Consider the following 21,517-nt stretch of genomic DNA (forward strand, 5'->3'; position numbering starts at 1 on the left):
TGGTGTTGTAAGATTCTGCAATGCACCAGAGTCATCGTAGTCCAGTAAGTAGTCGCTACCTCTTGGCGTGGTGACCTTAAGCGGTAGGCTCGTGAACATATCTCGGAAAGAGTAGGCTAGGGAGGAACCATCGCCGTAGCGAATCTCGTGCAGTCTTCCCGCTCTATCAAAGCCATAGGTTTCATTGAGTTGTCCCCACCGCCAGCTTGTCAATCTATTAAACCTATCATAATCAAGCTCAACATCAGCAAATATTCCGCTTCTCGGTCCCCAGCGTACCGGTCTGGCCATTCTGTCATAGGTAACATTTAACAGTTCCACTTTGTCGTCCATAAATATAGCTACGGTGGAGGTATCTCGGTCGTATTCAAGTGTGAGTAGATTTTCCCCGTTCACTCTCAATTTTCGCCCAATCTGTGCCACTGCTTTACTGCTCTTCCCTTTATTAGACTGAAGTCTTCGTAAGAAATATCTCCATTCGAAACGGTTCGCCAAATCACCTCCGACTTCCGTCCTTTGTTTTGCAGGGACGGGGTAACTTTCTCCCAATATCGGGTCGATTTCTGATAATATCGTGTACGGGACGGTGTCCGTCGAAATGACGTGACCCCAGGGCATACTAGATGAAATACTGCCGTCAGTAGAGATTATAGTCTTCTTTTCCGCTTCGCCAACTTTCGTGATGACAGAGGATCCTTTGATCAGATTGATTGATTGATATTGATTTTATTGAGATGGACTGACTTGTGCCCCACGATACGATTTGTCGTAATAATTCCTGTTATGTTGATGTAAGCAGTAGTTAGTAGCTAACCCTTACAGATGGAAAGACAAAAGTTCGAATCACCGCTACGCACCAATGAACTTCTATGTACTCTAGTATAAGTTCTACTCATACGGTAAAGTAAATCATTGTAAAACTGGCAAAAAATAGGCTCCCAATATGGGAGCTATCTTAATTTTTTTTATTTAGCCAATGAATATGGTGATCCTCAATATTTACAGGATTTTTTCCACGCAATCACTCCAACGCCATTAAATTTAAATAAATACTTTGTGTAAAATAAATTATGTAATGTTAAAGTATAAAGAAAGTATAAAACACACACAAAGAATAATTACACTTTATTAAGTCAAGTCATTTTCATTTGTTTAAAACAAATTCATTTAGATGCACGTCCAATGCCTCCAATATCGATTCTGTGTTGCGCGGAAATTCTGAAAAATGTAGCTCTCGTAAACACTCGATTAGGAAGATTTGAGTCCTGGCTGTCCCTAAACTCAAACCATTAATGGAAAATAAAAATACGGATCTTAAAGAATTTTAAAATTGGGCTTTGATTACTACCTAGTATAACTTTAAGACAAAAAAAATATTACCAAAATCGAACCACTTAGCAGGATATCCAGATTCTTTTCTTGATTCATTGATACATTTCCTCAATGCATAAGTGATGCCATACGCCACACATATTCCCATTTCCCCAACAGCTGAAAACGTGTCATTAAATATAAGAATATTTTTATTTAGTTTATTTTTAAGCACGTACCAAACAGTAAAGAACTCTATATATATAAAAATAACATATATATATATACATACAGAGAAAAAAACTTAAATGGAACTCCCATGTTGAGTTTTTTTGTACCAACATAACATTTTGATCCTGAAGCCCGTGTTTCCAAAAATAATTTTAATACAAATCATTATCATGCTAAATAAAATTTTGTCTTACTTTTTGATCCCAAAACGCCCTTAGGATTCTTCGAATTGAAGCGTAACTTAACCCTGAAGTCTACGGGAATGTCCTTTGCCAGAAATACATCGTAATACAAAGCTCTATCGTTCAGGAGTTTACCATAAGTACTGTACATGAAGTCTTCCATTGTGTGGTAACTAAGACCTTGTATGTACGCGCCTTCCACCTTTAAATACAAATTATATTTTATCACAAGATTTAACAATCTTAAAGTTGTAAAAACATCGCGCAACCTACTTAAACGATCGAGACATTGTGGTGGCAAATGTTTAGTAATTGCAAAGATAAAATTTTATCAAAATCTCTTACTTGTCCAATATCCACAGTTGGATTCGTACTCGTCCCGGCATCTTCCAAAATATCAACTCTATCAATTTGGAATCTCCCCGTCAGTACATCCAATGTTGTCTCACAAATGGCAACACTGAACGCGCTATACCCTGCCAACGTCGGTTCCTTATCGTTCATCATGTACTCCGCACACAAGTCTATCTGCTGATCAGCCGCTGCTTGAATAAGCTGCAGCCATGTTGGATTTGATAGCGATTTCCTCAAAGACTTTATTCGATCCAGAATCTCGTCACACGCTTTTATTATCGCGAAACAAACACTTTCACTAACAATACTGGAGCCGGAAAACACGCCATTAGCACACGCGAACGAGTAATTTGGCAGAATTGATACCATGTCCACTGGAATTCCCAATTTGTAGGCGCATACTTGAGCAGCTTTCGTGTTTACCCCTTGACCCATTTCGATACCACCCGTGGTGACAGTCACTGTCCCGTCGCCTCTATAAATTGAGACAATGGCTGAATAATTTCCGTAGTATATAACTGGGAAGAGCATCACGGCTATATGTATCGATTTCTTCATCCAGCGATTGTCTTTGTTGTACTGTATAATTTTTGAATTTCGCTCCTCGTAGTCCGAGTCTTTTTTCAGCTCGTTTATAAGTTCTGGCATATCGTTGTCGTCTTTTCTCATGTTAACGAGACGGACGCCTGTCACATCCAGATCTAACTCTTGTGCTATGTGTTCCATTATATTTTCGATACAGGCAATGCCCTCTAATGTGCCTGAAATAATATTAAATTAAAGTTACACTATCATGGGCGAATCATGAATTTGTGGGGCTCTTGAAGGGGATTCAGGGGAATTCCCCCGTAATGGACGCATACGCGAAAAAATACACCGACGCGAATTTTCTCTCCCATTCGATCGACGCATATGGGTTGATTGATGTCAGGGAATCAAACCTTATGATTGGATTTCTTTAATTTAAGATATTTTTTATCGCCTATTTTTTCCACGGGGCACTGGGCTGCCCAAAAAGCCCTGAAAGAAAATCCGCCCCTGTACACAATGTAGTATAATGTGTAGGTAGTGCTAAACGAGTTTTAGTTACCTTTTTAAATCTTAAAGTATCAGAACATCAGTTGCGTCTTTATTTACTAACAGTACTTAAATTGAGATAATATGTTATTTTTATGTTTTATTTTTTATTTTAAAAGGCACACTAACGAAACACATACAAACACTTACAGAAAACACACGACATATAACCACACGATACATGCATGTCCATCAATAACAAGTGTGCACAACATTTAAGGGGAAACATTACGATGATAAAGAGACAATAACTTAAACATTAAACTAGACCAAAAAATACAATTGTACAATTTAACATTCTAATTTATGTCTACTATGCAATGGTCACTATTGGTCACGGATCAACAGTGGCTGCAGCATCTTACGTCTGAAGACATGGAGACTGTCTTTAAATGGATCTGCTGCGCGTGTACTCAGAGCGTCGTTCAATGCAGGTAGAGATCTGTTTAGAGGAGCATTACAGCCCACGTTGATCCATGTGTATTCAAATGAAAATATTGTGTAAAGTTTCATCATTTGTAATAAAATATTTCCTTTAAATAAACTTACCAGGAGCTCTAGCGAAGGTATTCGAAGGTAGATCAGTGATGACGTAAGCTGTTTTGAGATTGTAGTAATCAGTGTTATAGCAATTTGGAAATCCGCCCGCCACGTAACTTAAAGTGTTTTCATTTTTACTACATCCATAATCTTGGATTACGGTTGCGTCGAGATATTGAATTTTGCCCACTTCGTCTACGCCAACCTGATTGATGTACATGTTTTTATTTCAAGGGCCTATACGGTAGCCAAACTCCAAAAAATCTATTGTCAGTTTCCATTTTTTGTCATCGTTTCTTGAGGTAGGGCGAATGGAAAAAATATATGGTGGAGTTGAGTAGTTTATGTATCCATTTTGAAAGATCGCAACACGATTTAAAATACTTCCCTCGATAAAAAAAAATCAAACATAGCCAATTATTGACGCTTCATTTTATGACGAAAAAGTGTATGGAACATGATTTTGAAATTTACACGATATATTGTATCGTAAGCCAAGTAATCCATTTCAAAAAAAAGTTTGATAAAATTACATTAATTTAATGTTTTACGTAACTAATTGTTATTTCGGGCTGGCGCGCCTTAGTGCTCCAGCTCTCCACTGCGCACCGCAGTCCACCCCAAAACACTGATACAGCAATTCATGCTGAGATAGGGCCTTAAGATTTAGTTTTACGTAACAAGAAATATTTTATTATATGACCACTATAAAACTTCATGATTTATAAAGTCAAAGAATGACAAAGGATATTTATTTCGGAACGGCCAGAAACATTGGTGTTATATCATTAAAAAAAATTTAATGTGCCTAGTATTTTCTGACAGTGTTTTTGGATCTGATCCTGCTCTTCTGCTCCAAAAAGAAGAAAGAAAAACTACTTATATTTAAAAAAAAGCATATAAAAACGCTCACCTCATAGGTACACTGAGCTGGTGGCCTTCTCCCAATACTAGCGAGGTTGGTACCAAAGGGCAATATGAACCGACAAGGCCGATTCAAATTCTTAGCGACAACCGCACAAGCAGTCGCAATCTGAACTGACCTGCTCAATTTTCCTCCAAAACCTCCGCCTAAGCGACGAACTATTACCAAAACACTGGAAGAAATAAATTTCTTAATTATTTTTTTATATTTTTCCGTTTAATTCCAGGCTCGACTGGCCGTACATAGGGGAGTGCGTAGGGTATTGCAGAAATATAATTAAAGTAGAACAAGTGGATGAGTTAAGAAGTATGTGTGGTATAACATTGCGTGATAGGATAAGCAATACTGAGAAAAGTCAGCAGTGTTCGTTAAATGAGGACGTAGTGACAAGGATACGTGAAGCAAAGCTTAACTGGTCTGCCGATAGACTGTGGTAATCTGTGGTTTCTGCCTACCCCTTCTACCTTGAAATATATTTTAAATAAAATAATTTCTGAACCCGATTTAAATACAGCAGAGAACACACTCACTCGCTTTCCTTAATTCCCAAACAGCGTGCAACACAGATCTGTGTTAAATCGATCCACTGTGTAGCACTGTGTACTTCAAAACCTTTGTCGACCGGCACCACGATGGATGTCTGTGGTTCCAAGTAGTAGTGGTATTGAGCACCAATGTAGTATTTACCTGAAGTTACAAATATTTTAATAGAAAACAACAACAGGAATAAGACGCCTAAACAGAACTAAACCTTTCGAGTTATAAATCCTAGTAATGAATATAAGTGTAAGTGTGGTATGTATAAGTATAAGTGTGCGGATACACGAACACAGTGTCAAAACATTATTGAAAACTAAGGCTTAACATTACCTAAGTTACCTATTCACTAGTATTGCAGAAAATTAAGTCAACATAATATACTTTGTAGCCATAATTATTGTATAAGCTAGATCCTAATTCACGTAGAGTCGCACTTTCTTTTGTGTTTAATCTAAGAAAAAAAGTTAAATATCATTCTTCCAAGTTTGACATCAGTGTTACGGATATTCAAAGAACATATCACAAATACAAAAACGTCGAGGTGGATATCGCTATAGGAAATTAACTTTTGCTACCATAAACACTAATTTTTAAGTCTATTAGTGAGTGGAGTGTCAGCTCCACTATATTTTATGTAACAGGGCAATAGTACACTAGCGGCCAGGTAACAGCGGCCAGCAAGATAGCGATATTATTCCAAAATCGCCATGGAGCATGGCCACAGGCGGCCAGCGGCTCCATCAAGCCGAGGCGACTGACGAGATCGAAACGACGCAACTGCGGTTGGTCGCTAATTATCATATTAACTTTTGGTATTGTCTTTTGTAAACATAGCTTTTACACATTAAGAAAACACTTTTTAAACGGATTGAAGCTATGTATTATTATTATAAACTTATATTAACATTTAACATATTTTTTTTGGTTTTTTTCGCTTCTAACTTGAGAGGTAAACAAGCACTGCCATTTCCTCAACGTCCATTTTGAAGCGCGCTGTGCTTGTCCGCGAACATTGCGGCCTGGTCGTGCGGCCAAGACGCGCTAGTGCGATACATAAGACGATCGTGTGTCAAACGCTTTGACAACAGAATACAATACGAACATATTGTTACGAGCTAGGGGATCGGATAGAAAATGCCGTGGATTTCTTCAAGGGTTTATTTATTGGTAAATCAAATGAGGAATTTATGGGCACAAATTAATAGCAGAGATGCACTTATAGTACACAAAAACAATCACTTATTACTTCACTATTGCACACTTCACACAGTTCTTTGTCACTTGTATTCACTTTATTCGCACTTTATCGCTTTGGTGTTCCTCTCGTGTTATCGCATTCAAAACTAAAGGCGACTAGTCGCGTTTCGGCTCGCTTATATATCCCTGGGAATAATTCTGAACAATATTCGAGATCTTTCTAGGCGGGCTTGCTACTGAGTAGCGATTGCACAATTCTAGAACGTCCGCACTCTTTGTCTCTTTCGCACGTTGCTCCGTCCTTGTCGTACGGCGTTCTAGAGTGCTCAGTCTAGTTTCGAGAAAGTTCTGATCTTCTCTCTCTCTCTCTCATATCATTTCGTCCTTGTCTCACACCTAGAAAGTTCGGTCTAGAATATTCGTTCATCAAAGGGGTATACCTAGGCCTGAAAACGCCTGAAAACGGGTCTCCTGGAAACTGCACCAATCGACTACACATGTTCTGAAACTGACTGAAAAAATGTTTCAGCTTCCTGAAAACTAGGGTAACATTATGAAAATTACAATTTTCTAATATGTGATTGACCCTCTCCTGAAACGGTCAGAAATCATATTACAGCCTGCTGAAAAGTTCTCTAACTAGTGGAAAAAAATATAGAAACATGCAGTCGACCGGTCTTCGTAACAATATGATCAATTTCAAACAAAAAGATGTGTTGAATACACAAGTCTCATAGGAGGATAGGAGAGACAAAACAATTAATCTAATTGGCGCAAATGCATGTTTAAAATAAGTTATGTATAGAAGTTTCCTTACTCACTCATGGAGGTCTTATATACTTTACGGCTGAGAATTAAGGTTTGATTCACGAGAAGCTAGGTTAACCTAGGCTTCAGGTGATCGGGTAAGTCATAAATATTATTAATTACTACAATCAATAGCTAACAATGTTATTGTAATCGATTGATGTATACAACTTCTCCTTTGGCCCTGTCACTGGTTAGTCTGGAAGGAGGATCCTTCAGGTCGGAGGAAGAGTATCACTTTGTTGTTTCAGGGTCATATTATCGCAGTGATTGTGTAAATACCTTTTATAACTTTTTTGATATCTTCTCCTCTGCCTTTTGGCACGATCTTCTCAGCATCAGCTGTCCCCTCTTTATACCTATATATAAAAATATTTATATTTTTTTATATGTTTTTCTTTTACGAAAATAAACAACGTATTCTAGCCTTTTTAACAATGTTATCCGAGTTGTTGACGTGCAGTCGTGACAATAAATAATTGCAATTAATGTTTCGCATAAAATAAGTATTATTTAATGCATGAAATAAAAAAAATACTTGACATAGAAAACCAAAGATGGCTATTAATTTGGGGTTTATTTTTTTATTGTATTAAAATGTATTAGATCTAAAAATAGACGACTAAGATTAGAAGGATTAATGACGCGAATTTTTTTATGGAACCGGGGCAGAAAGGCAGGAGGCTCATCTGATGTTAAATGATACATGGACATGGACACTCCATGCTAGAGGGCTCGCGAGTGCGTTTCGCCCTTTTAAGAATTGGCACGCTTGTCTTATTGAATTGGTTCGGTAGGCAGCTGGTTTAACATAGTGATACTGCACGGCAAAGGCCAGAAATAACGCTCCGATGTGGAACGATGGAAGTTGAGGTGATATGGGTGGTATTTCGTATGGCGACATCAGACGATAACACTCAGCCGCCGGTGTAAATCCGAACAATTCCTCTAAACTCTCTCCGTGGTAAACACGGTAGAAGACGAGGTATCCCAAATCTCTAACTTACCTCGATTTTATCTCCTTCGCCTCATCAATGGTAATCACGGCTGGTGTTTTCGGGACATTTTTATACGTAACCTCGACTTTCTCAGCCATCTTGACCGCTAGATACTCTGATGCCGCCACTATGATCGCTATAGGTTGGCCACAATATTGAATGTCATCAGTTCCGAGGATGTATTCATCCACTTCCTGTAGAGGTATCCCGGGGAAGCCGAAGGAATTCTTCCCGGGAATATCTTTGGCTGTTAAAAGGGCTACAACGCCGGGGGTTTCCTGTAAATTAAGGCCAGGATTTTACCCGCCATTTTTTATCCCTTTCTTTCACAGCATAAACGCAACTCGTCAGAGAGAGATGCGCAATACATTTGTTAAGATATATAACATACATTACATAGGGGTCATATTCCTGGATATATGTATCCAATCTGTAGTGTAGTTTTCTCGTTTCCTTGATTAGAAGGGTTCAACGATCTTAAACGATTCGCAAAATTTGAATTAATTTATTTGTATGAGAAAACAGGGCATTTGTTTTTTTTTATATTCGTTGAATTGTAAAAAAAATGTCATAACGCGTTTTCTACGTTGAACGTATATATGAAAAATCTATATAAAAATAGCTGTCAAAAGTATCGAAATATTTAGAAAAATTATTCTTACCAGAATGTCATAATTGATACTATCAACACTTCCCCCATGAACCGTCGACAAAACGAAAGCCGCGAACACATCGTTCAATCCCAGCGGCATATCATTAACATAGGCCGCTTCACCTGAAGTCTGTATAATCGCTTCCAACTTTTGTACCGGTTTCGTAAGTGGGTATAGGTCGGGACTAGTTGGGTATAATTGTTTTCCAGACGATAATGGCCGCGTAATATTTGTGGCCCCAGAAGCGTAAAAGTACGGATAAAGTTCGGGCGGACATATACTGAGGATGAACTGGAAAATAAATGCTATTTCAAATAATTACGTTAACTGAGACGGACAGGCATATTGCAAGGTTCAGGAAAACGAAACATGGAAAGATCGCAATGGGGTGACGACATTGTAAGGTTCCTGGGGAGAAATGGATGGATAAAGCAAAGATCCTAATAAAATAATTTAATAAATCAGTGGCGTTGCAACCCTTTTAGGTCTGGCTCCCAGATTTCTTTATTTGTTTCGTGATCATTTGTCAATCTAATAGGGAAATAGGCGTTCGAGCGAATGTTAAATGTGCACGTATAAAGTCATAGATGCACAGCCGGAAATCGAACCTACAACCTCAGGGATGAGAGTCGCACGCTGAAGGCACTATGCTAACCCTACTTACCATACTGCAGAACACGAATGAAAATAATAATTCATAACGTAGACTATGTAAAACAAAAAGACTAAGTATAATAAATGATAAACTAACACCCATGTGATGTGTAATTTTAAAGTATGGATTTTTTTATGTTTTAGGAGGCAAACGGGCAGGCTGTGGTGCGGTTAAGTGATACCGCCCATGGACACTCAAATTGCTAGAAGGTTTGCAAGTGCGTTCCTAAAGTAATTGCGTTTAATTTAAGTTTCTTTATTAATATTATTTCAAATAAATGGTAATATTTATTGATGAATTTAGATTCAAAAAATTGGAATATGCAACAGTTATGGCGAACACAATAGAGTCTGAAAACAATAAAATAACTATAAATCTTAACTTAAATGAGTAAGACCTTATATATGAAACATAGCAAAAATTGCCGAATAATTTATATAAGTTCTTTACCCTATAAAATACGCCAATAGCAATTTTTTTTCTGGTCATAGGAGACAATTCTAGCGGCACTTTGTCTGGCTGTATTTCCTGGTTCAAAATTTGTATGGCACTTTGTAATGAGCCATTGCTGAACATGTTGCGTCCTTGCAAGTATTTCTCGCACCGGAATGCGTGAACAAACGTTTCGGTAATATTACCGTAAACGATAGTCGCCTCTTCGATTGCTAAGGTGTCGTGGTTCACTTTGAAATTAAATGCAGCGTTCACAATTGCTAGGGCGTTTTGGTTTCTTGGTGTAATCTGTAAAATACCGAAAAATCTCTACACGCCATTATATTATAAAGACTGTCTCAACAGGAAAGAAAAACAAAAATGTTTCATTTAGTATAGGTAACTTGTCAGCAATATTATGAACTAAAAGATTTTTTTTTTAATTTAATGCTTCTATATTTCGCAAATCAATGGCATAGAATAGACGACAGTCACAGATATATGACTCTCCGTTTCTTTAAATTTTAATGAACCCTAAATTTTTTAATTAAATTACATTTTTATAATTTAATCATAATAATTTCTTGCAAGAATATGAAAAAGGTGGTACAATCGTAAGTTCGCATATTCTGCCACACACAATGCCAATTTGTCTTTAAAGGAGTTTTACATTTTACATTATTAGTCATATGAATTGGTCAATTCTTATATTATTTGTATCGTACATATCACATATCATACGTTATTAAATTTATATAAACTACAGTGTCTCATTTATAGAATAATGATTTTTTTCTAAAACTTATACACCAAGTCGATTTTTAAAGACTAATCGAAAGATCTTTTATTTCTTTTGGTAAATTATTGTAAACCTTAATTGCCATACAAAAGGCGTTGTTCCTAAATAGTTCCAGGTTGATTTTTGGCATAGCCAATTTCTCCCCATGTCTACTTCTAACTTCGACATTTACATTCGACTTAAAAATATATTGCATGTTTCTGTTCACGAATATGGACATTTCTAAAATATAAATACAGGTAAGAGATAAAATTTTGAGCTTCTTAAATAAAGGTACGCAATAAATTTTTTTGAGTCTCACTTCGACTCAATTTCCCCAAATTTTAATGAATATATATTATATTAAATTACTATCCTTACGTCGCTGAGTGGTTACATACTTGGTCCAGAAATAGAATGGTTCCACGGGCAATTCTTGGCTCATAGAATGTTATAGATTACTAAAAATGGGACTTCAAACTTACCTTATAAGTCCGCACAACGTGAGCACTGCTCAATGGTGGCAATTTGAAGTTTGTAATCAAAAATCCTTTCATGTCCTGTTTCAAAAATTCTGCGAGTGTCAATGTTAGTTCAGAATTTTCGGACTCTGAAAATCAAATACCAAATAATAACTAAATTCATTATAAATTGGAACAAATAATACAAAATAATGGTTTAATATTGATAAAAAGGCCAACCGTAGTATTTTTTGTACCGCTAAGCGTAACACACGCCAATCGCAATACGTATAACTTCCACATGTCAAGTGACAGTTCGTGGTAAGTGTCGGCTCAAAATTTGAGAGAAATATGAGAAATAAATCGACGTCCGGATGGCACGGCGCGACCTTATCAACATTGAATGGTCTCAAGCCTCATTATTATGGAAATGTTATGTAGGGAGATTAATAATTATTATTATTATCATCATAAACCCACCAACATCTCCCTCATAGCGTAACTCGTTTATCAATCGAAACACTTTCATCAACATCTATATTATACTTGGAATATCCAAGCTTACGTGACATGACAAATGATCATTAAACAGATTGAGAAACATGTGAATTAGTGACCGTAAATAAGACTTGGCTTAAAGGTCTCGTTACCAGGCCATAAAATTATTAAAAAAAAAAAAAAAAACAGATTGAGAAATCTGAGGCCCAGGCCTAACAAGGTTGTAGCGTGACTGATTTATTTTTATCCAAGATCAAGTAAAAAATACTTACTTATAGTCACAACTGCGCCTACACATTCGAAAAGCAGGTAAAGATCTGATTGATAATGTCTTTTTATATGTTTTATCATTAAGTTGCCGGCCAATGAGGCGATCTGAAATGTCTTATATATTATAGTATCTGTAAATTGCATCTTGCCTAATAACTATATATAACAAAAGCAAAAATACAAACACACCTATGTACTTTAAGAAAAAAAATTACCGGCACAGAAATGTGGCTTATCCATATTAAAAAAAAAAAGGCAGGTTCGGATACCAGAAAAAATCTTTTTTTATAACAATAAATAAACGAGCATTACCTTCCTAACAGGTATATGAGCAACAACATCCAAATGTTTAACGAATTCTAGCAAATATGAAAATTCCTCCCTTTCTTGACCTTCCTTTTTGAATATTGTAATGCAATCCTCGATCGAAATATTTCCACCAAGAACCAAGTTTTGGTCGAAATAATATTTTTTTAATGTGGTAACATCGCTTATGTCAATTATAACTGGAGGGTAGTCGCTGAAACCTGGTAAAACACCTGAAAAATCACAGTAAAGAAGTTGATTGGTTTTTTATTCGACTCCATTTTATATCCCTATAAAAAAGGGAAGTGACCTGTTTAGCTGTGCGGAAAGAGAATCGGTTTGGCGCAGGCGCCGATTAGGCAGCAACTGGGGGCTTAGCCAATATCCTTTAACAGTAGTGTATGTAGAAATTCGAATACCAAAATTTGTATGAAAATTTGTCCACAAGAACTGTCATTTTCATATAACTTTAGTTTTCGACTTTCTACTGACTATGGCCCACATCCCCTTTCTACTGACTAAGCCCCTTCTAACAAATTAACTTTGATACATTGATTGGATGGTGTTGCCATTCTAATAAAACAAATGACATCGTGTTCTTTTATTACATTATCTCTGACATATATTTTTTGTTTGATCAAACTATAACGATGTTACAAAGTCAAAATATCATTTGTTCATGTTCACTTAACTTCCGAACGTAGCTTTTTAATTTGCATTTACTGCTAGTTCTCAAATGCGTAGAACGGACGAGAAGAAATTCTCCGTTACTCATTTAAATCGCCAAGGTTGTTTTTACAAAAAATAAGCACCTACAATCCTTATCATCCTACTCCTGCTCACGTTGTACAGTGTTGTCATCACAAAAAATCATCATCATCAATTTAGTAGAAATACCTCTTTCCGCACACCTCTTTACTATTTTATTAAGTTATCATAATAAAAATACCCTTTACTGATTTTACCAAAATTGATTTTCTACCTAACATATCAGGATATTAGTGTTCCGGTTACAAAACTCCGTCAAATTACAAATTATCGCTTGCGAATTGTCTGAATTTGTGGGTTAATAGAGCGAGTAATTCTCACAAAACAATTTACTTATTATTTTACATAAGGTTTTCAATGTACATACATTGGGTTTTCAGCGTATATTAAATCCTTAATACTATTATTATATTAGATTAAGCATTATTATTTGAGTTATCAGCTATGTAATAAGAAAGCCTAGGGAAGATGTTTATAAAAATTGCCTTCTAAATAATTGCGAAGCCTATTTTTTTTTTTATATTTCAAATTGGCAAACAACTTGGAATATTTAGTCAGCGTCATTAACGTCAGTAACCATAGAGCAACGGGCGACGGGCCCAAACCCCACGGTCACATAAATGTGACAATTACGTTATGTGAATAATAACTTCGCGTTTATATCCGTTACAATTATTAATTAAATGTGTAGTCGTAGTTTACTAACAAAATCGCTCAATACACAGTAGATATTTTTCAATTTAAAAAAAATACCTTGAGCAGTGTTCCCATCAACGAATCTATATTCACAAGGCCCTCGGATAACCTCAAATATTTGTTCAATTGTCCATACTTTATAAAACTTCTCACTTCCACAATCGATTTCAATAACTTCGTCATTTTCTTCCAGAACACTCCATTCACTGCTTATAGAGCATTTTCTATCGCATTTTTTCTCACAAATTCTAAGCTCCTCAATATCTTCGATCTGAGGGGCATCTGATCCGAATGATTTAATTGTATCCAAAATTGGACGATAACCAGTACATCTGCAAGTGTTACTACCGAACGAGTTTTCTAGTTCTTTCATTTGCAGCTTCTTGGGTAGAAGACTAAAATAGAAAACAGCCGTATTAAGTATTATATATTTGTCTGATTTACAATATAATACAGCCAAATTGTTTAGATAAAACAAAATTCAACTTAAGCTAAAACAATAATATACAAACGAATGTAAGTGACATTTATTTATTAAACTACAATATCACATGATATAACACACTTTCTACAGTATAATTTATGTATTAAAAAAAGGCAATTACGCTGAAGATAATATTATCAAATATAATTAAAATACTTGTTTTCTTGTTAACATTTAATTTATAAAAATTGCACCGTTTTAAATACCTCCGTATTTAAAGTAAGATTATCGGATTTTGTCATACGAATGTTGTCACCCTAAGTCACGTTGGTTTCCTTACAAGATTTTCCGTTTGCTAGTGTGAATTGCGCGCACATAAAGAAAATTCCATTGGCCGGGGCTCCAACATTCGTGTGCTTAAGTGCCGCACAACTAGGGATGCATCCGATACCGATATATGGGCGATATTTTAATTACCGATACAATGCTATAAATATATATACAACGCTACATATAATCACTACAAACACGATAAATTACGCGCTTTAAAAATCTTGTGTGATCTAGTTCGTTGTAAACGAGGCACGGACTATCTATGCCCGGGGATACCCCGCTTTTTATTCAGTTTGTTGTCTCTCTCACCCGCTTTATCCCCGCGTGTTCCATTTCGCTAGACATTGGAGTTACTGCTATGCGCGTAGTATGTTTTCGATACGAAATTAAATAAAATACAAAATTACAAAAATCTTATCGATGTTATTTTTAATTATTAAGAGTTATTTATTTTATTTTAATTTAATTATTACTCTTGATTCTTAATTTTAATAACTTAATCTTGTTCAACTTGATATATTTTACCTTAATTTAATTTTAATTCACTAAGAATTGGCATCGGTATCGGCAAAAAGGCGTATCGATGTATCCCTATTTAACTTAGTACTAAATACGTTATCATATGAAAGCTACCTATGTAAATGCATCACAAACCCAGGGGTACAATACCCACACTGGGTGCCATAATTTTTAGCAATTCGTTTTTGGACAGCATCATATCCGTTGCGTCTATTTCCAATCTCCTCAATCGTGGTAATCTCCCACCCATGACATGATAATGCGAGCACCAGGCACTGAAAAATTAAATAAAACTTGTGATATTGTCTTATATTTTTCCCCCTTATAATTCCCACTACACACAAAGATACTTTGATCTGTCTCCAAGATATTGTTCATGGTGTAATAAAGAATACTTTGGTTAAAGGATGCAATTTAGTTTGTAGTTTCGTCAAACTAGATAATTCAAATAATATTATTTTATAACGTTATTTCATACATATATTTTTTATATAAATCAAATATACAGTATTTACAATTTTCTCAAAACACATAGTAACAATTAAAAATTTCTATAAATTAAATTAAAACCAATTTAAAAAGTTCGGTCCTTATGGCAGTGTATTTATAAGTTCTTAATGTAAATTTTAAAATAAGTCAGTCAAATCATTTATTTCAATTAGACCTATTTAAAAGCAATACAACAAAGCAGAGAAAACTGGACATGAATCGATTTAAAATGTATATTAATAAGGTTTTCATTAAATATAATATTTATGTATTATGTTTTATTATTTTATCGTTACGTTAACATTAGAACAATAGATTTAATTTCCGCGCTAAAAAAATATAGAACCAACTGCTCCAACAAGAGCATATTAATTTATATAACATATTAAGTAAACAAAGAGGCTTAACTATACATTTCCTAGGACTGTGTTTGTGAGTTGAATATCATATAAGAATATAAAAGGGAAGTAGGGAAACAATTGAATAAATACGGCTGGAAATAGTTTTTAATTTAAATATACGTTACTGTTATTAATAAGCTTTTATTGCTGACACACAGTATAATATACACTTGTTTATGTTACACAACCTAACGTAATCTACGTTTTGGTAATTTGCGTTTTACACTCTTACAGCTGCATACATTATTTTCTAACGTTAGCTCTTCTTGTCCAAGTTGTGCCTAGTATTCTCTTTATATCGTCTGCCAATCTGAACGTGAACTACTTTAATTGATAGAGATCTTGAAACAAATGGATACGCATTACTTGGTTAAGCGTGATAAGCAAATTCTTTAGTTAATTCTAAACTAAATATACAAAATGTATTCTCAAAACTAATCGAACCACATGAAATAGACAAAATAATGAAAAGCTGTATAAACATAATAATGAAAACCTCCTTCGGTTTGTTGTTGATAGAAAATCATAAAAATAATATTCGTATTACGAACGTATTTAATTCATTTTAATAACTGGAAAATGAGCAATTATAATTGTAATTTTTTAATTATCAAATTTTAATGCGTGGGAGTTGTTACACAATGCATCTATATTGCAACACCCATTTGAATTCATAATTAGTGGTAACATTGCAGGACAAAAAGCGTTAGAGAGATAACTTTAGTATTTTTTTTTCTAATCTATTCAATTCTTTAATATATTTTACAGAGGACCAATTAAAAGATAAACTTTTACCAAAATATAAGTTCTGTAACGAGTAAGAACTTTAATCTCTAGTCTAGGTCTAGTTAAGACCAGCGACACAAATCCTCTATATCCATTCTCTTAATAGGACCTCGTGATCAGACTTCGGACGGGTGTAAGACATGACGGTTACCTCACTACATTTCCCTTATGAGCAAGTGGTAGCGAACAAATCGCGCACTAACCAACCTTAAATAAAATACTGGTAATAACCATACAGTAATTAAAGTTGAATTTCGCCCGCTTAATCAGCTTTTAAACTCTGAGATAAATTATTATTCAACGCATATTAATTAAAAGTCTTAAACTTACAGAGTTAACAGAAAATGTTTCATATTTCCCAGAAGTGGCCCTGAAGCCGTGGACCATTACAATGCAAGCGCCACACACGCCCTGGTGACACATCGCTTTGGTTCCGGGCAAACCCAGGTAATAGCGTATGTATGCATTGAGTGTAGTGTGCCGAGGGATGGTATTGTCCACTGAAACCAATGTATGAGGTTTGCTCAAAACAAAAACTGGCGTCTGACTGGCGATGATCATTTGGTTATAAACTCTTTTGCAAAAAAAAAATCAGGCACAATGAAAACAATGTTACAAACGTAAAAACCTTAAAACGAGTGAGATAATCTTTCTTCTACATGAGAGACCTCGTAAATATAACTAATACAGGCCGTAGAATTACAGCCGTCTCGGCGGCTAATTTTGAATCGTTCAACTGTCCAGAGGACTTGGCAAAGGTATCTAGAGACGGGTTCCTTCAAAAGAAGGCCTGGTTCAGGAATACAATTATACGCAGAATGGTAAGGCGTCAAGGGTGGACCAACAGAAGAGCCTTGAAGGAGTAGAAGTTAACTTGTATACGCTCAGGACGAGGCTTTTGGATGCCATTATCAGGAGTAAACGCCGGGCTCTGAATCATTCCGTGAGCACCGTGTTACTCGACCTCAGTTTGTTATAAACTGTTCCTTATGGACTATGGAGGACTAGTATTGTCTGATAAAACTAGAATCTCTTTGTGCCGACGCCGGCGAGTGCTGCGAAGACAACGGGAACGCTATGCGTGCGTAATGACGTAAGTTTTTACTAAATCACTCCTTATGGCGGAGGGTCGAATTTGGGTACAAGGGTATAATATTAAATGCGGTGTGCATTTAATATTGTAATAAATGGGGACATGGAAGCGTACATGCAAGAAGTTGGAATCTGTCGTTTAGATTGGCCAGTTCGAACTTTTTAACCTCAATCCAATTGATGCTTAACTGTCTGGGATGTTCTAAAGAAACCTGCTTCACAAAACAACCGGGAACTAAAGAGACATTGCAGAAGAGTAGGAACGTATTGTATTACAGCTGTGGATCGCTATTAGGTTTTTACATTTGTATCGTTATTTAATTTTTAAGTAAAAATACCTTGTCTTTATTGCCGATCACCTTAAAAAATCATCAAAGTTAATTTAAAAAATGCCAGAATGCTTAATGGGTTTTAATTTACACTAGTAAAAGAAATTACATTGTCTGACGTAAACTACATCTTTATTTACGTAATTTTCTTTTAATTAACTGATAGCCACCTTAGAACGTATATTTCCTTAGATTATTTTTTGCGAAAGTATCTAAATGTAGTATTAATTGTGTTAGCATACATGTCCTTGTGGATTAAATATTTTAACTTACTTTAAAAACATAGGTGTTCACTTGGGATGTAATCCAAGCTCAAGATTATTGATAGAGCACCATGTAGTATAGCCACAAGTTCTGTTCGAAATTAAAATGCATTTTTCTTTAAATTAAGTAACGTAATATTGTTAAAATTTATACCGACATATTTATTAAAGTCTCAGCTAAAAAATAAAAACAACCTTCTATTCGAAATGGATTTAATACAGGCTTTTAATCTGTTTGGCCACGAATTTATGGATTTACGCACTGTTTCCAAGGGAAATTTCGCCAATCCTTGCTCCAAAGATTTTTTAAGAGACTCAATGTCGCTGTTTTTTAGAGAAAGCCTATCCTCTAGAACTGACTATAATTTGAAGTCTAAAAAGTTGAGGTCTGGGCTGGATGAGGGCCAGTCTTCAGCTCTTATAAAGTTCAGAAGGTTCGTTTCTAGCTAGGATTGGGTAGTTCGTGCCTTGTGACCAGGTGCAGAATCCTGCTGGAAGTCCACGGTGTAATTTGTGTATTGTGTATAGTGTATTGCTGAGAAGATGGTGTGAACCATGATCTAAGACTGTATCTTGATACACTTGAAATTTTCTCTCCTTCTCACAAACATGTAGTTACACACCTTGATAAGACACGCCCCACCAAACGCTACGTTGTTCCGTTCCGACCACTTGAGCAGCATCTTTAGAACCGTAAGCGGACGTACACTTTAACATTTTGCTGTTGTGTTATTCAATTGTGAAATTTTTTTCATCGGTAAAGAGCATATTTCTGTGCTATCACGACAGAAGGTGTTTTGAAAGATCCACTCTCTTTAATTGTAAATACTGATTTACATTGAAATATTGATTGACGCGACAGTGTCCTAGCGGGAATCTTCATTTCTCCTTAATGGGGTTTCGACTTCGTATTCTTGATTTACCAGCATTTTAGTTTTTTCTGGTCTTCAACAGACGAAGTGTTGTTGTATCTGTTGATAGTACGTTATACGAACATACGGCTGACACCAAGTTTTTGTAGACTGAAATATGACCAACGTCTCCATACCCTCTTTGTGCAAGGCGATCACAACAATCCTGTTTTCTTTAACACCCTATTTCATATTGTAATTTGATAATTAACACAAAAAAAAATATCTGAAATTAATTCTACTTAAAAGTATATACTAATTAAAAATAAATGAAAAGCTGAAAAAAAAGCATTTTAATTTGTATCAGACCTTATGGTAGGACTAGTTATGGAGAGTCAATAGTTAAGTTTACAAGTTGGGAAAGAGTCAAAAGAGCCTCGGACTTTTTCGTGTAACAAACGGCGCATTGCCAATTCCTAGTTTTTTACTTGCCGCGTATGTAGATAGACGAGTCCAAAAAGTTATTAATAAAATATGTATGTATTTAAAATTAGAACATTACATCATGGAGTAATATGATTAGTTGTATCGTTTTAAAATTAAATTGAGGTTAAATTAAACACTTAATTTTGTTTCCTTATGAAAAATCTTGTCTAGTTTACACAGATGCCGCTGGGTGTACGGCGTTTGCTGAGGATTTTACTGAAACACCTTTGAGATTGCGAAATAAAAAATATCCCAAAAGGCGATGTTTATGTTGAAACTATTAATAATTACGACTATGTTAAAATTGTATATTATTATATAATTATGTAAGCTAGGACTAGATCAATAGATATAATTAAAGGTTCCAAAGGTTCCAAAGACACTGTCCGCCAGCTCTGGGGATACTTTTCAACCTTCACATATAACGTTTCTTATATAACGTAATACTTTTCAAAAAGCAGATGTGAGTAAATTATTGTAAATTTCCATACGGTATTACGATTCTCAAGGTAAATGTCAGTTAAGTGAAACTTCTTTAATATACCATTAGCAAGAATGCGAATCTAAGTAACGAATGAAAATCAAAAAATGATTAATGTAAAATGTTTTTTGTTTTGTTTTATTTTTTTGTAACCGTTACATAAAATTGACAACAACTACGTCATACAGTACGCAAAAGAACTAATAATCAATACAAAATACCTCTCATAATTATTATGATACGTAAGTTTTGTAAGTGTATATGAAGAATTTGTTCCGACAAAAAAATACCAATTACAAAATCATATAAATCTAAAAGCTAAACAACTCCACAATTTACATAAATTAACATTTACTACATCGACTTTAGCCATATTTGGTATTGTTTCCATAATTATTTTTGATGAAATGTGTCATTCAGTCTTTTGAAACGAACCAATATCGCTTTAAAAATTGCGTATTTTGTTTTTAATGTAACAAGGGACAATCGGGCAGAAGGCTAATCTGATGTTAAGCGATACCGCCGCCCATGGACACATTGCCAAAAACCTCACAAGTGCGCTGCCGGTTTAAGAATTGGTACGTTCTTTTATTGAAGGACTTTGAGTGCAATTGCTTCGGAAATACTTCAGTGGGCAGTCGGTTCCATTGTAGTGTCCTTTAGAAACGCTCAGTTGTCGAACGACGGAGATCGAGGGTATTCCAGGTTGATCAGTCACATAGCTAACCAATTATTAAGCACATTAGGTAGTAAAATGGATTTGCAAAAGTACACCAGAATGGGATATGGAGACGGAGAAGCCCAATTTTATGTTACTTTTTTTAATTTTGGAAATACCTAAGTTTTATGTGAATAATTTAATTAATGTATAATAATGAATTTGGGCTTAAACCTGTTTAGGAACTGTATATTTATTTACAACAACGTAATCGCTGTATTTAAGAAGCTATTTACTTTAAGAGCGCAATTGTTTAAATAATTTAAATCAACTTACCGCGGCATATTTTTCCGTTTATTGTAAACTCTATACATGGCATGTCTGTTAGGATGTAGACTGTTAGCTCGACTGACATGCGCAAATAACGCTCGTGAAGACGTTAATTCGTTTTATTTTTATGCCTGTCGTTTTGGTGATTCTTTCAAACTAATAAATCGATATGAACATACTATTATAGATAACAAATCGCCGTTTGCATACAAATATGTTTAATTAAAAAGTATATACTAAAACATATTTAAAAGTTTCAGAAGAGACGATAATGAATATAATAAGGTGTATGTGTCTCTGACACCATGTTTTTTTAAACTAGTAATAATAGGGCCATTATTATTTAGTTACTTTTTTATATAAGTGGGTTATTTTTTCTTGACCGATGTTGCGTGA

The 21,517-nt window shown here is 35.2% G+C and overlaps 1 protein-coding gene across 1 annotated transcript; it reads right to left on the reverse strand.

Annotated features, from left to right (window-relative positions):
* Nucleotides 1-1,110: 1,110 nt before the first annotated feature.
* On the reverse strand, nt 1,111-21,188 carry LOC123711913 (probable aldehyde oxidase gad-3). Its single transcript, XM_045664774.1, has 18 exons — nt 21,128-21,188; nt 16,962-17,131; nt 15,070-15,230; nt 13,737-14,074; nt 12,222-12,448; nt 11,912-12,014; nt 11,166-11,290; nt 9,921-10,211; nt 8,825-9,106; nt 8,172-8,440; nt 7,447-7,523; nt 5,151-5,307; nt 4,609-4,792; nt 3,705-3,900; nt 2,070-2,839; nt 1,737-1,926; nt 1,381-1,491; nt 1,111-1,218 (listed from the first exon to the last, which is right to left on the reverse strand). The coding sequence occupies exons 1-18, from the start codon at nt 21,168-21,170 to the stop codon at nt 1,145-1,147; spliced, it is 3,768 nt and encodes a 1,255-aa protein (XP_045520730.1). The 5' UTR covers nt 21,171-21,188; the 3' UTR covers nt 1,111-1,144.
* Between the last annotated feature and the right edge of the window lie 329 nt (nt 21,189-21,517).

Source organism: Pieris brassicae, chromosome 1, assembly GCF_905147105.1.
Source record: "Pieris brassicae chromosome 1, ilPieBrab1.1, whole genome shotgun sequence".
NCBI lineage: Eukaryota > Metazoa > Arthropoda > Insecta > Lepidoptera > Pieridae > Pieris > Pieris brassicae.

Excerpts from the sequence above, each read along its gene's own strand:
- LOC123711913 (XM_045664774.1), bottom strand. The coding sequence starts at position 21,170 with ATGCCATGTATAGAGTTTACAATAAACGGAAAAATATGCCGCG. Across the intron at positions 17,132-21,127 it reads AAACGGAAAAATATGCCGCG|TGGACAATACCATCCCTCGG; the intron begins GTAAGTTGATTT and ends CATTGGTTTCAG. Across the intron at positions 7,524-8,171 it reads GCGAAGGAGATAAAATCGAG|GTATAAAGAGGGGACAGCTG; the intron begins GTAAGTTAGAGA and ends TTTTATATATAG.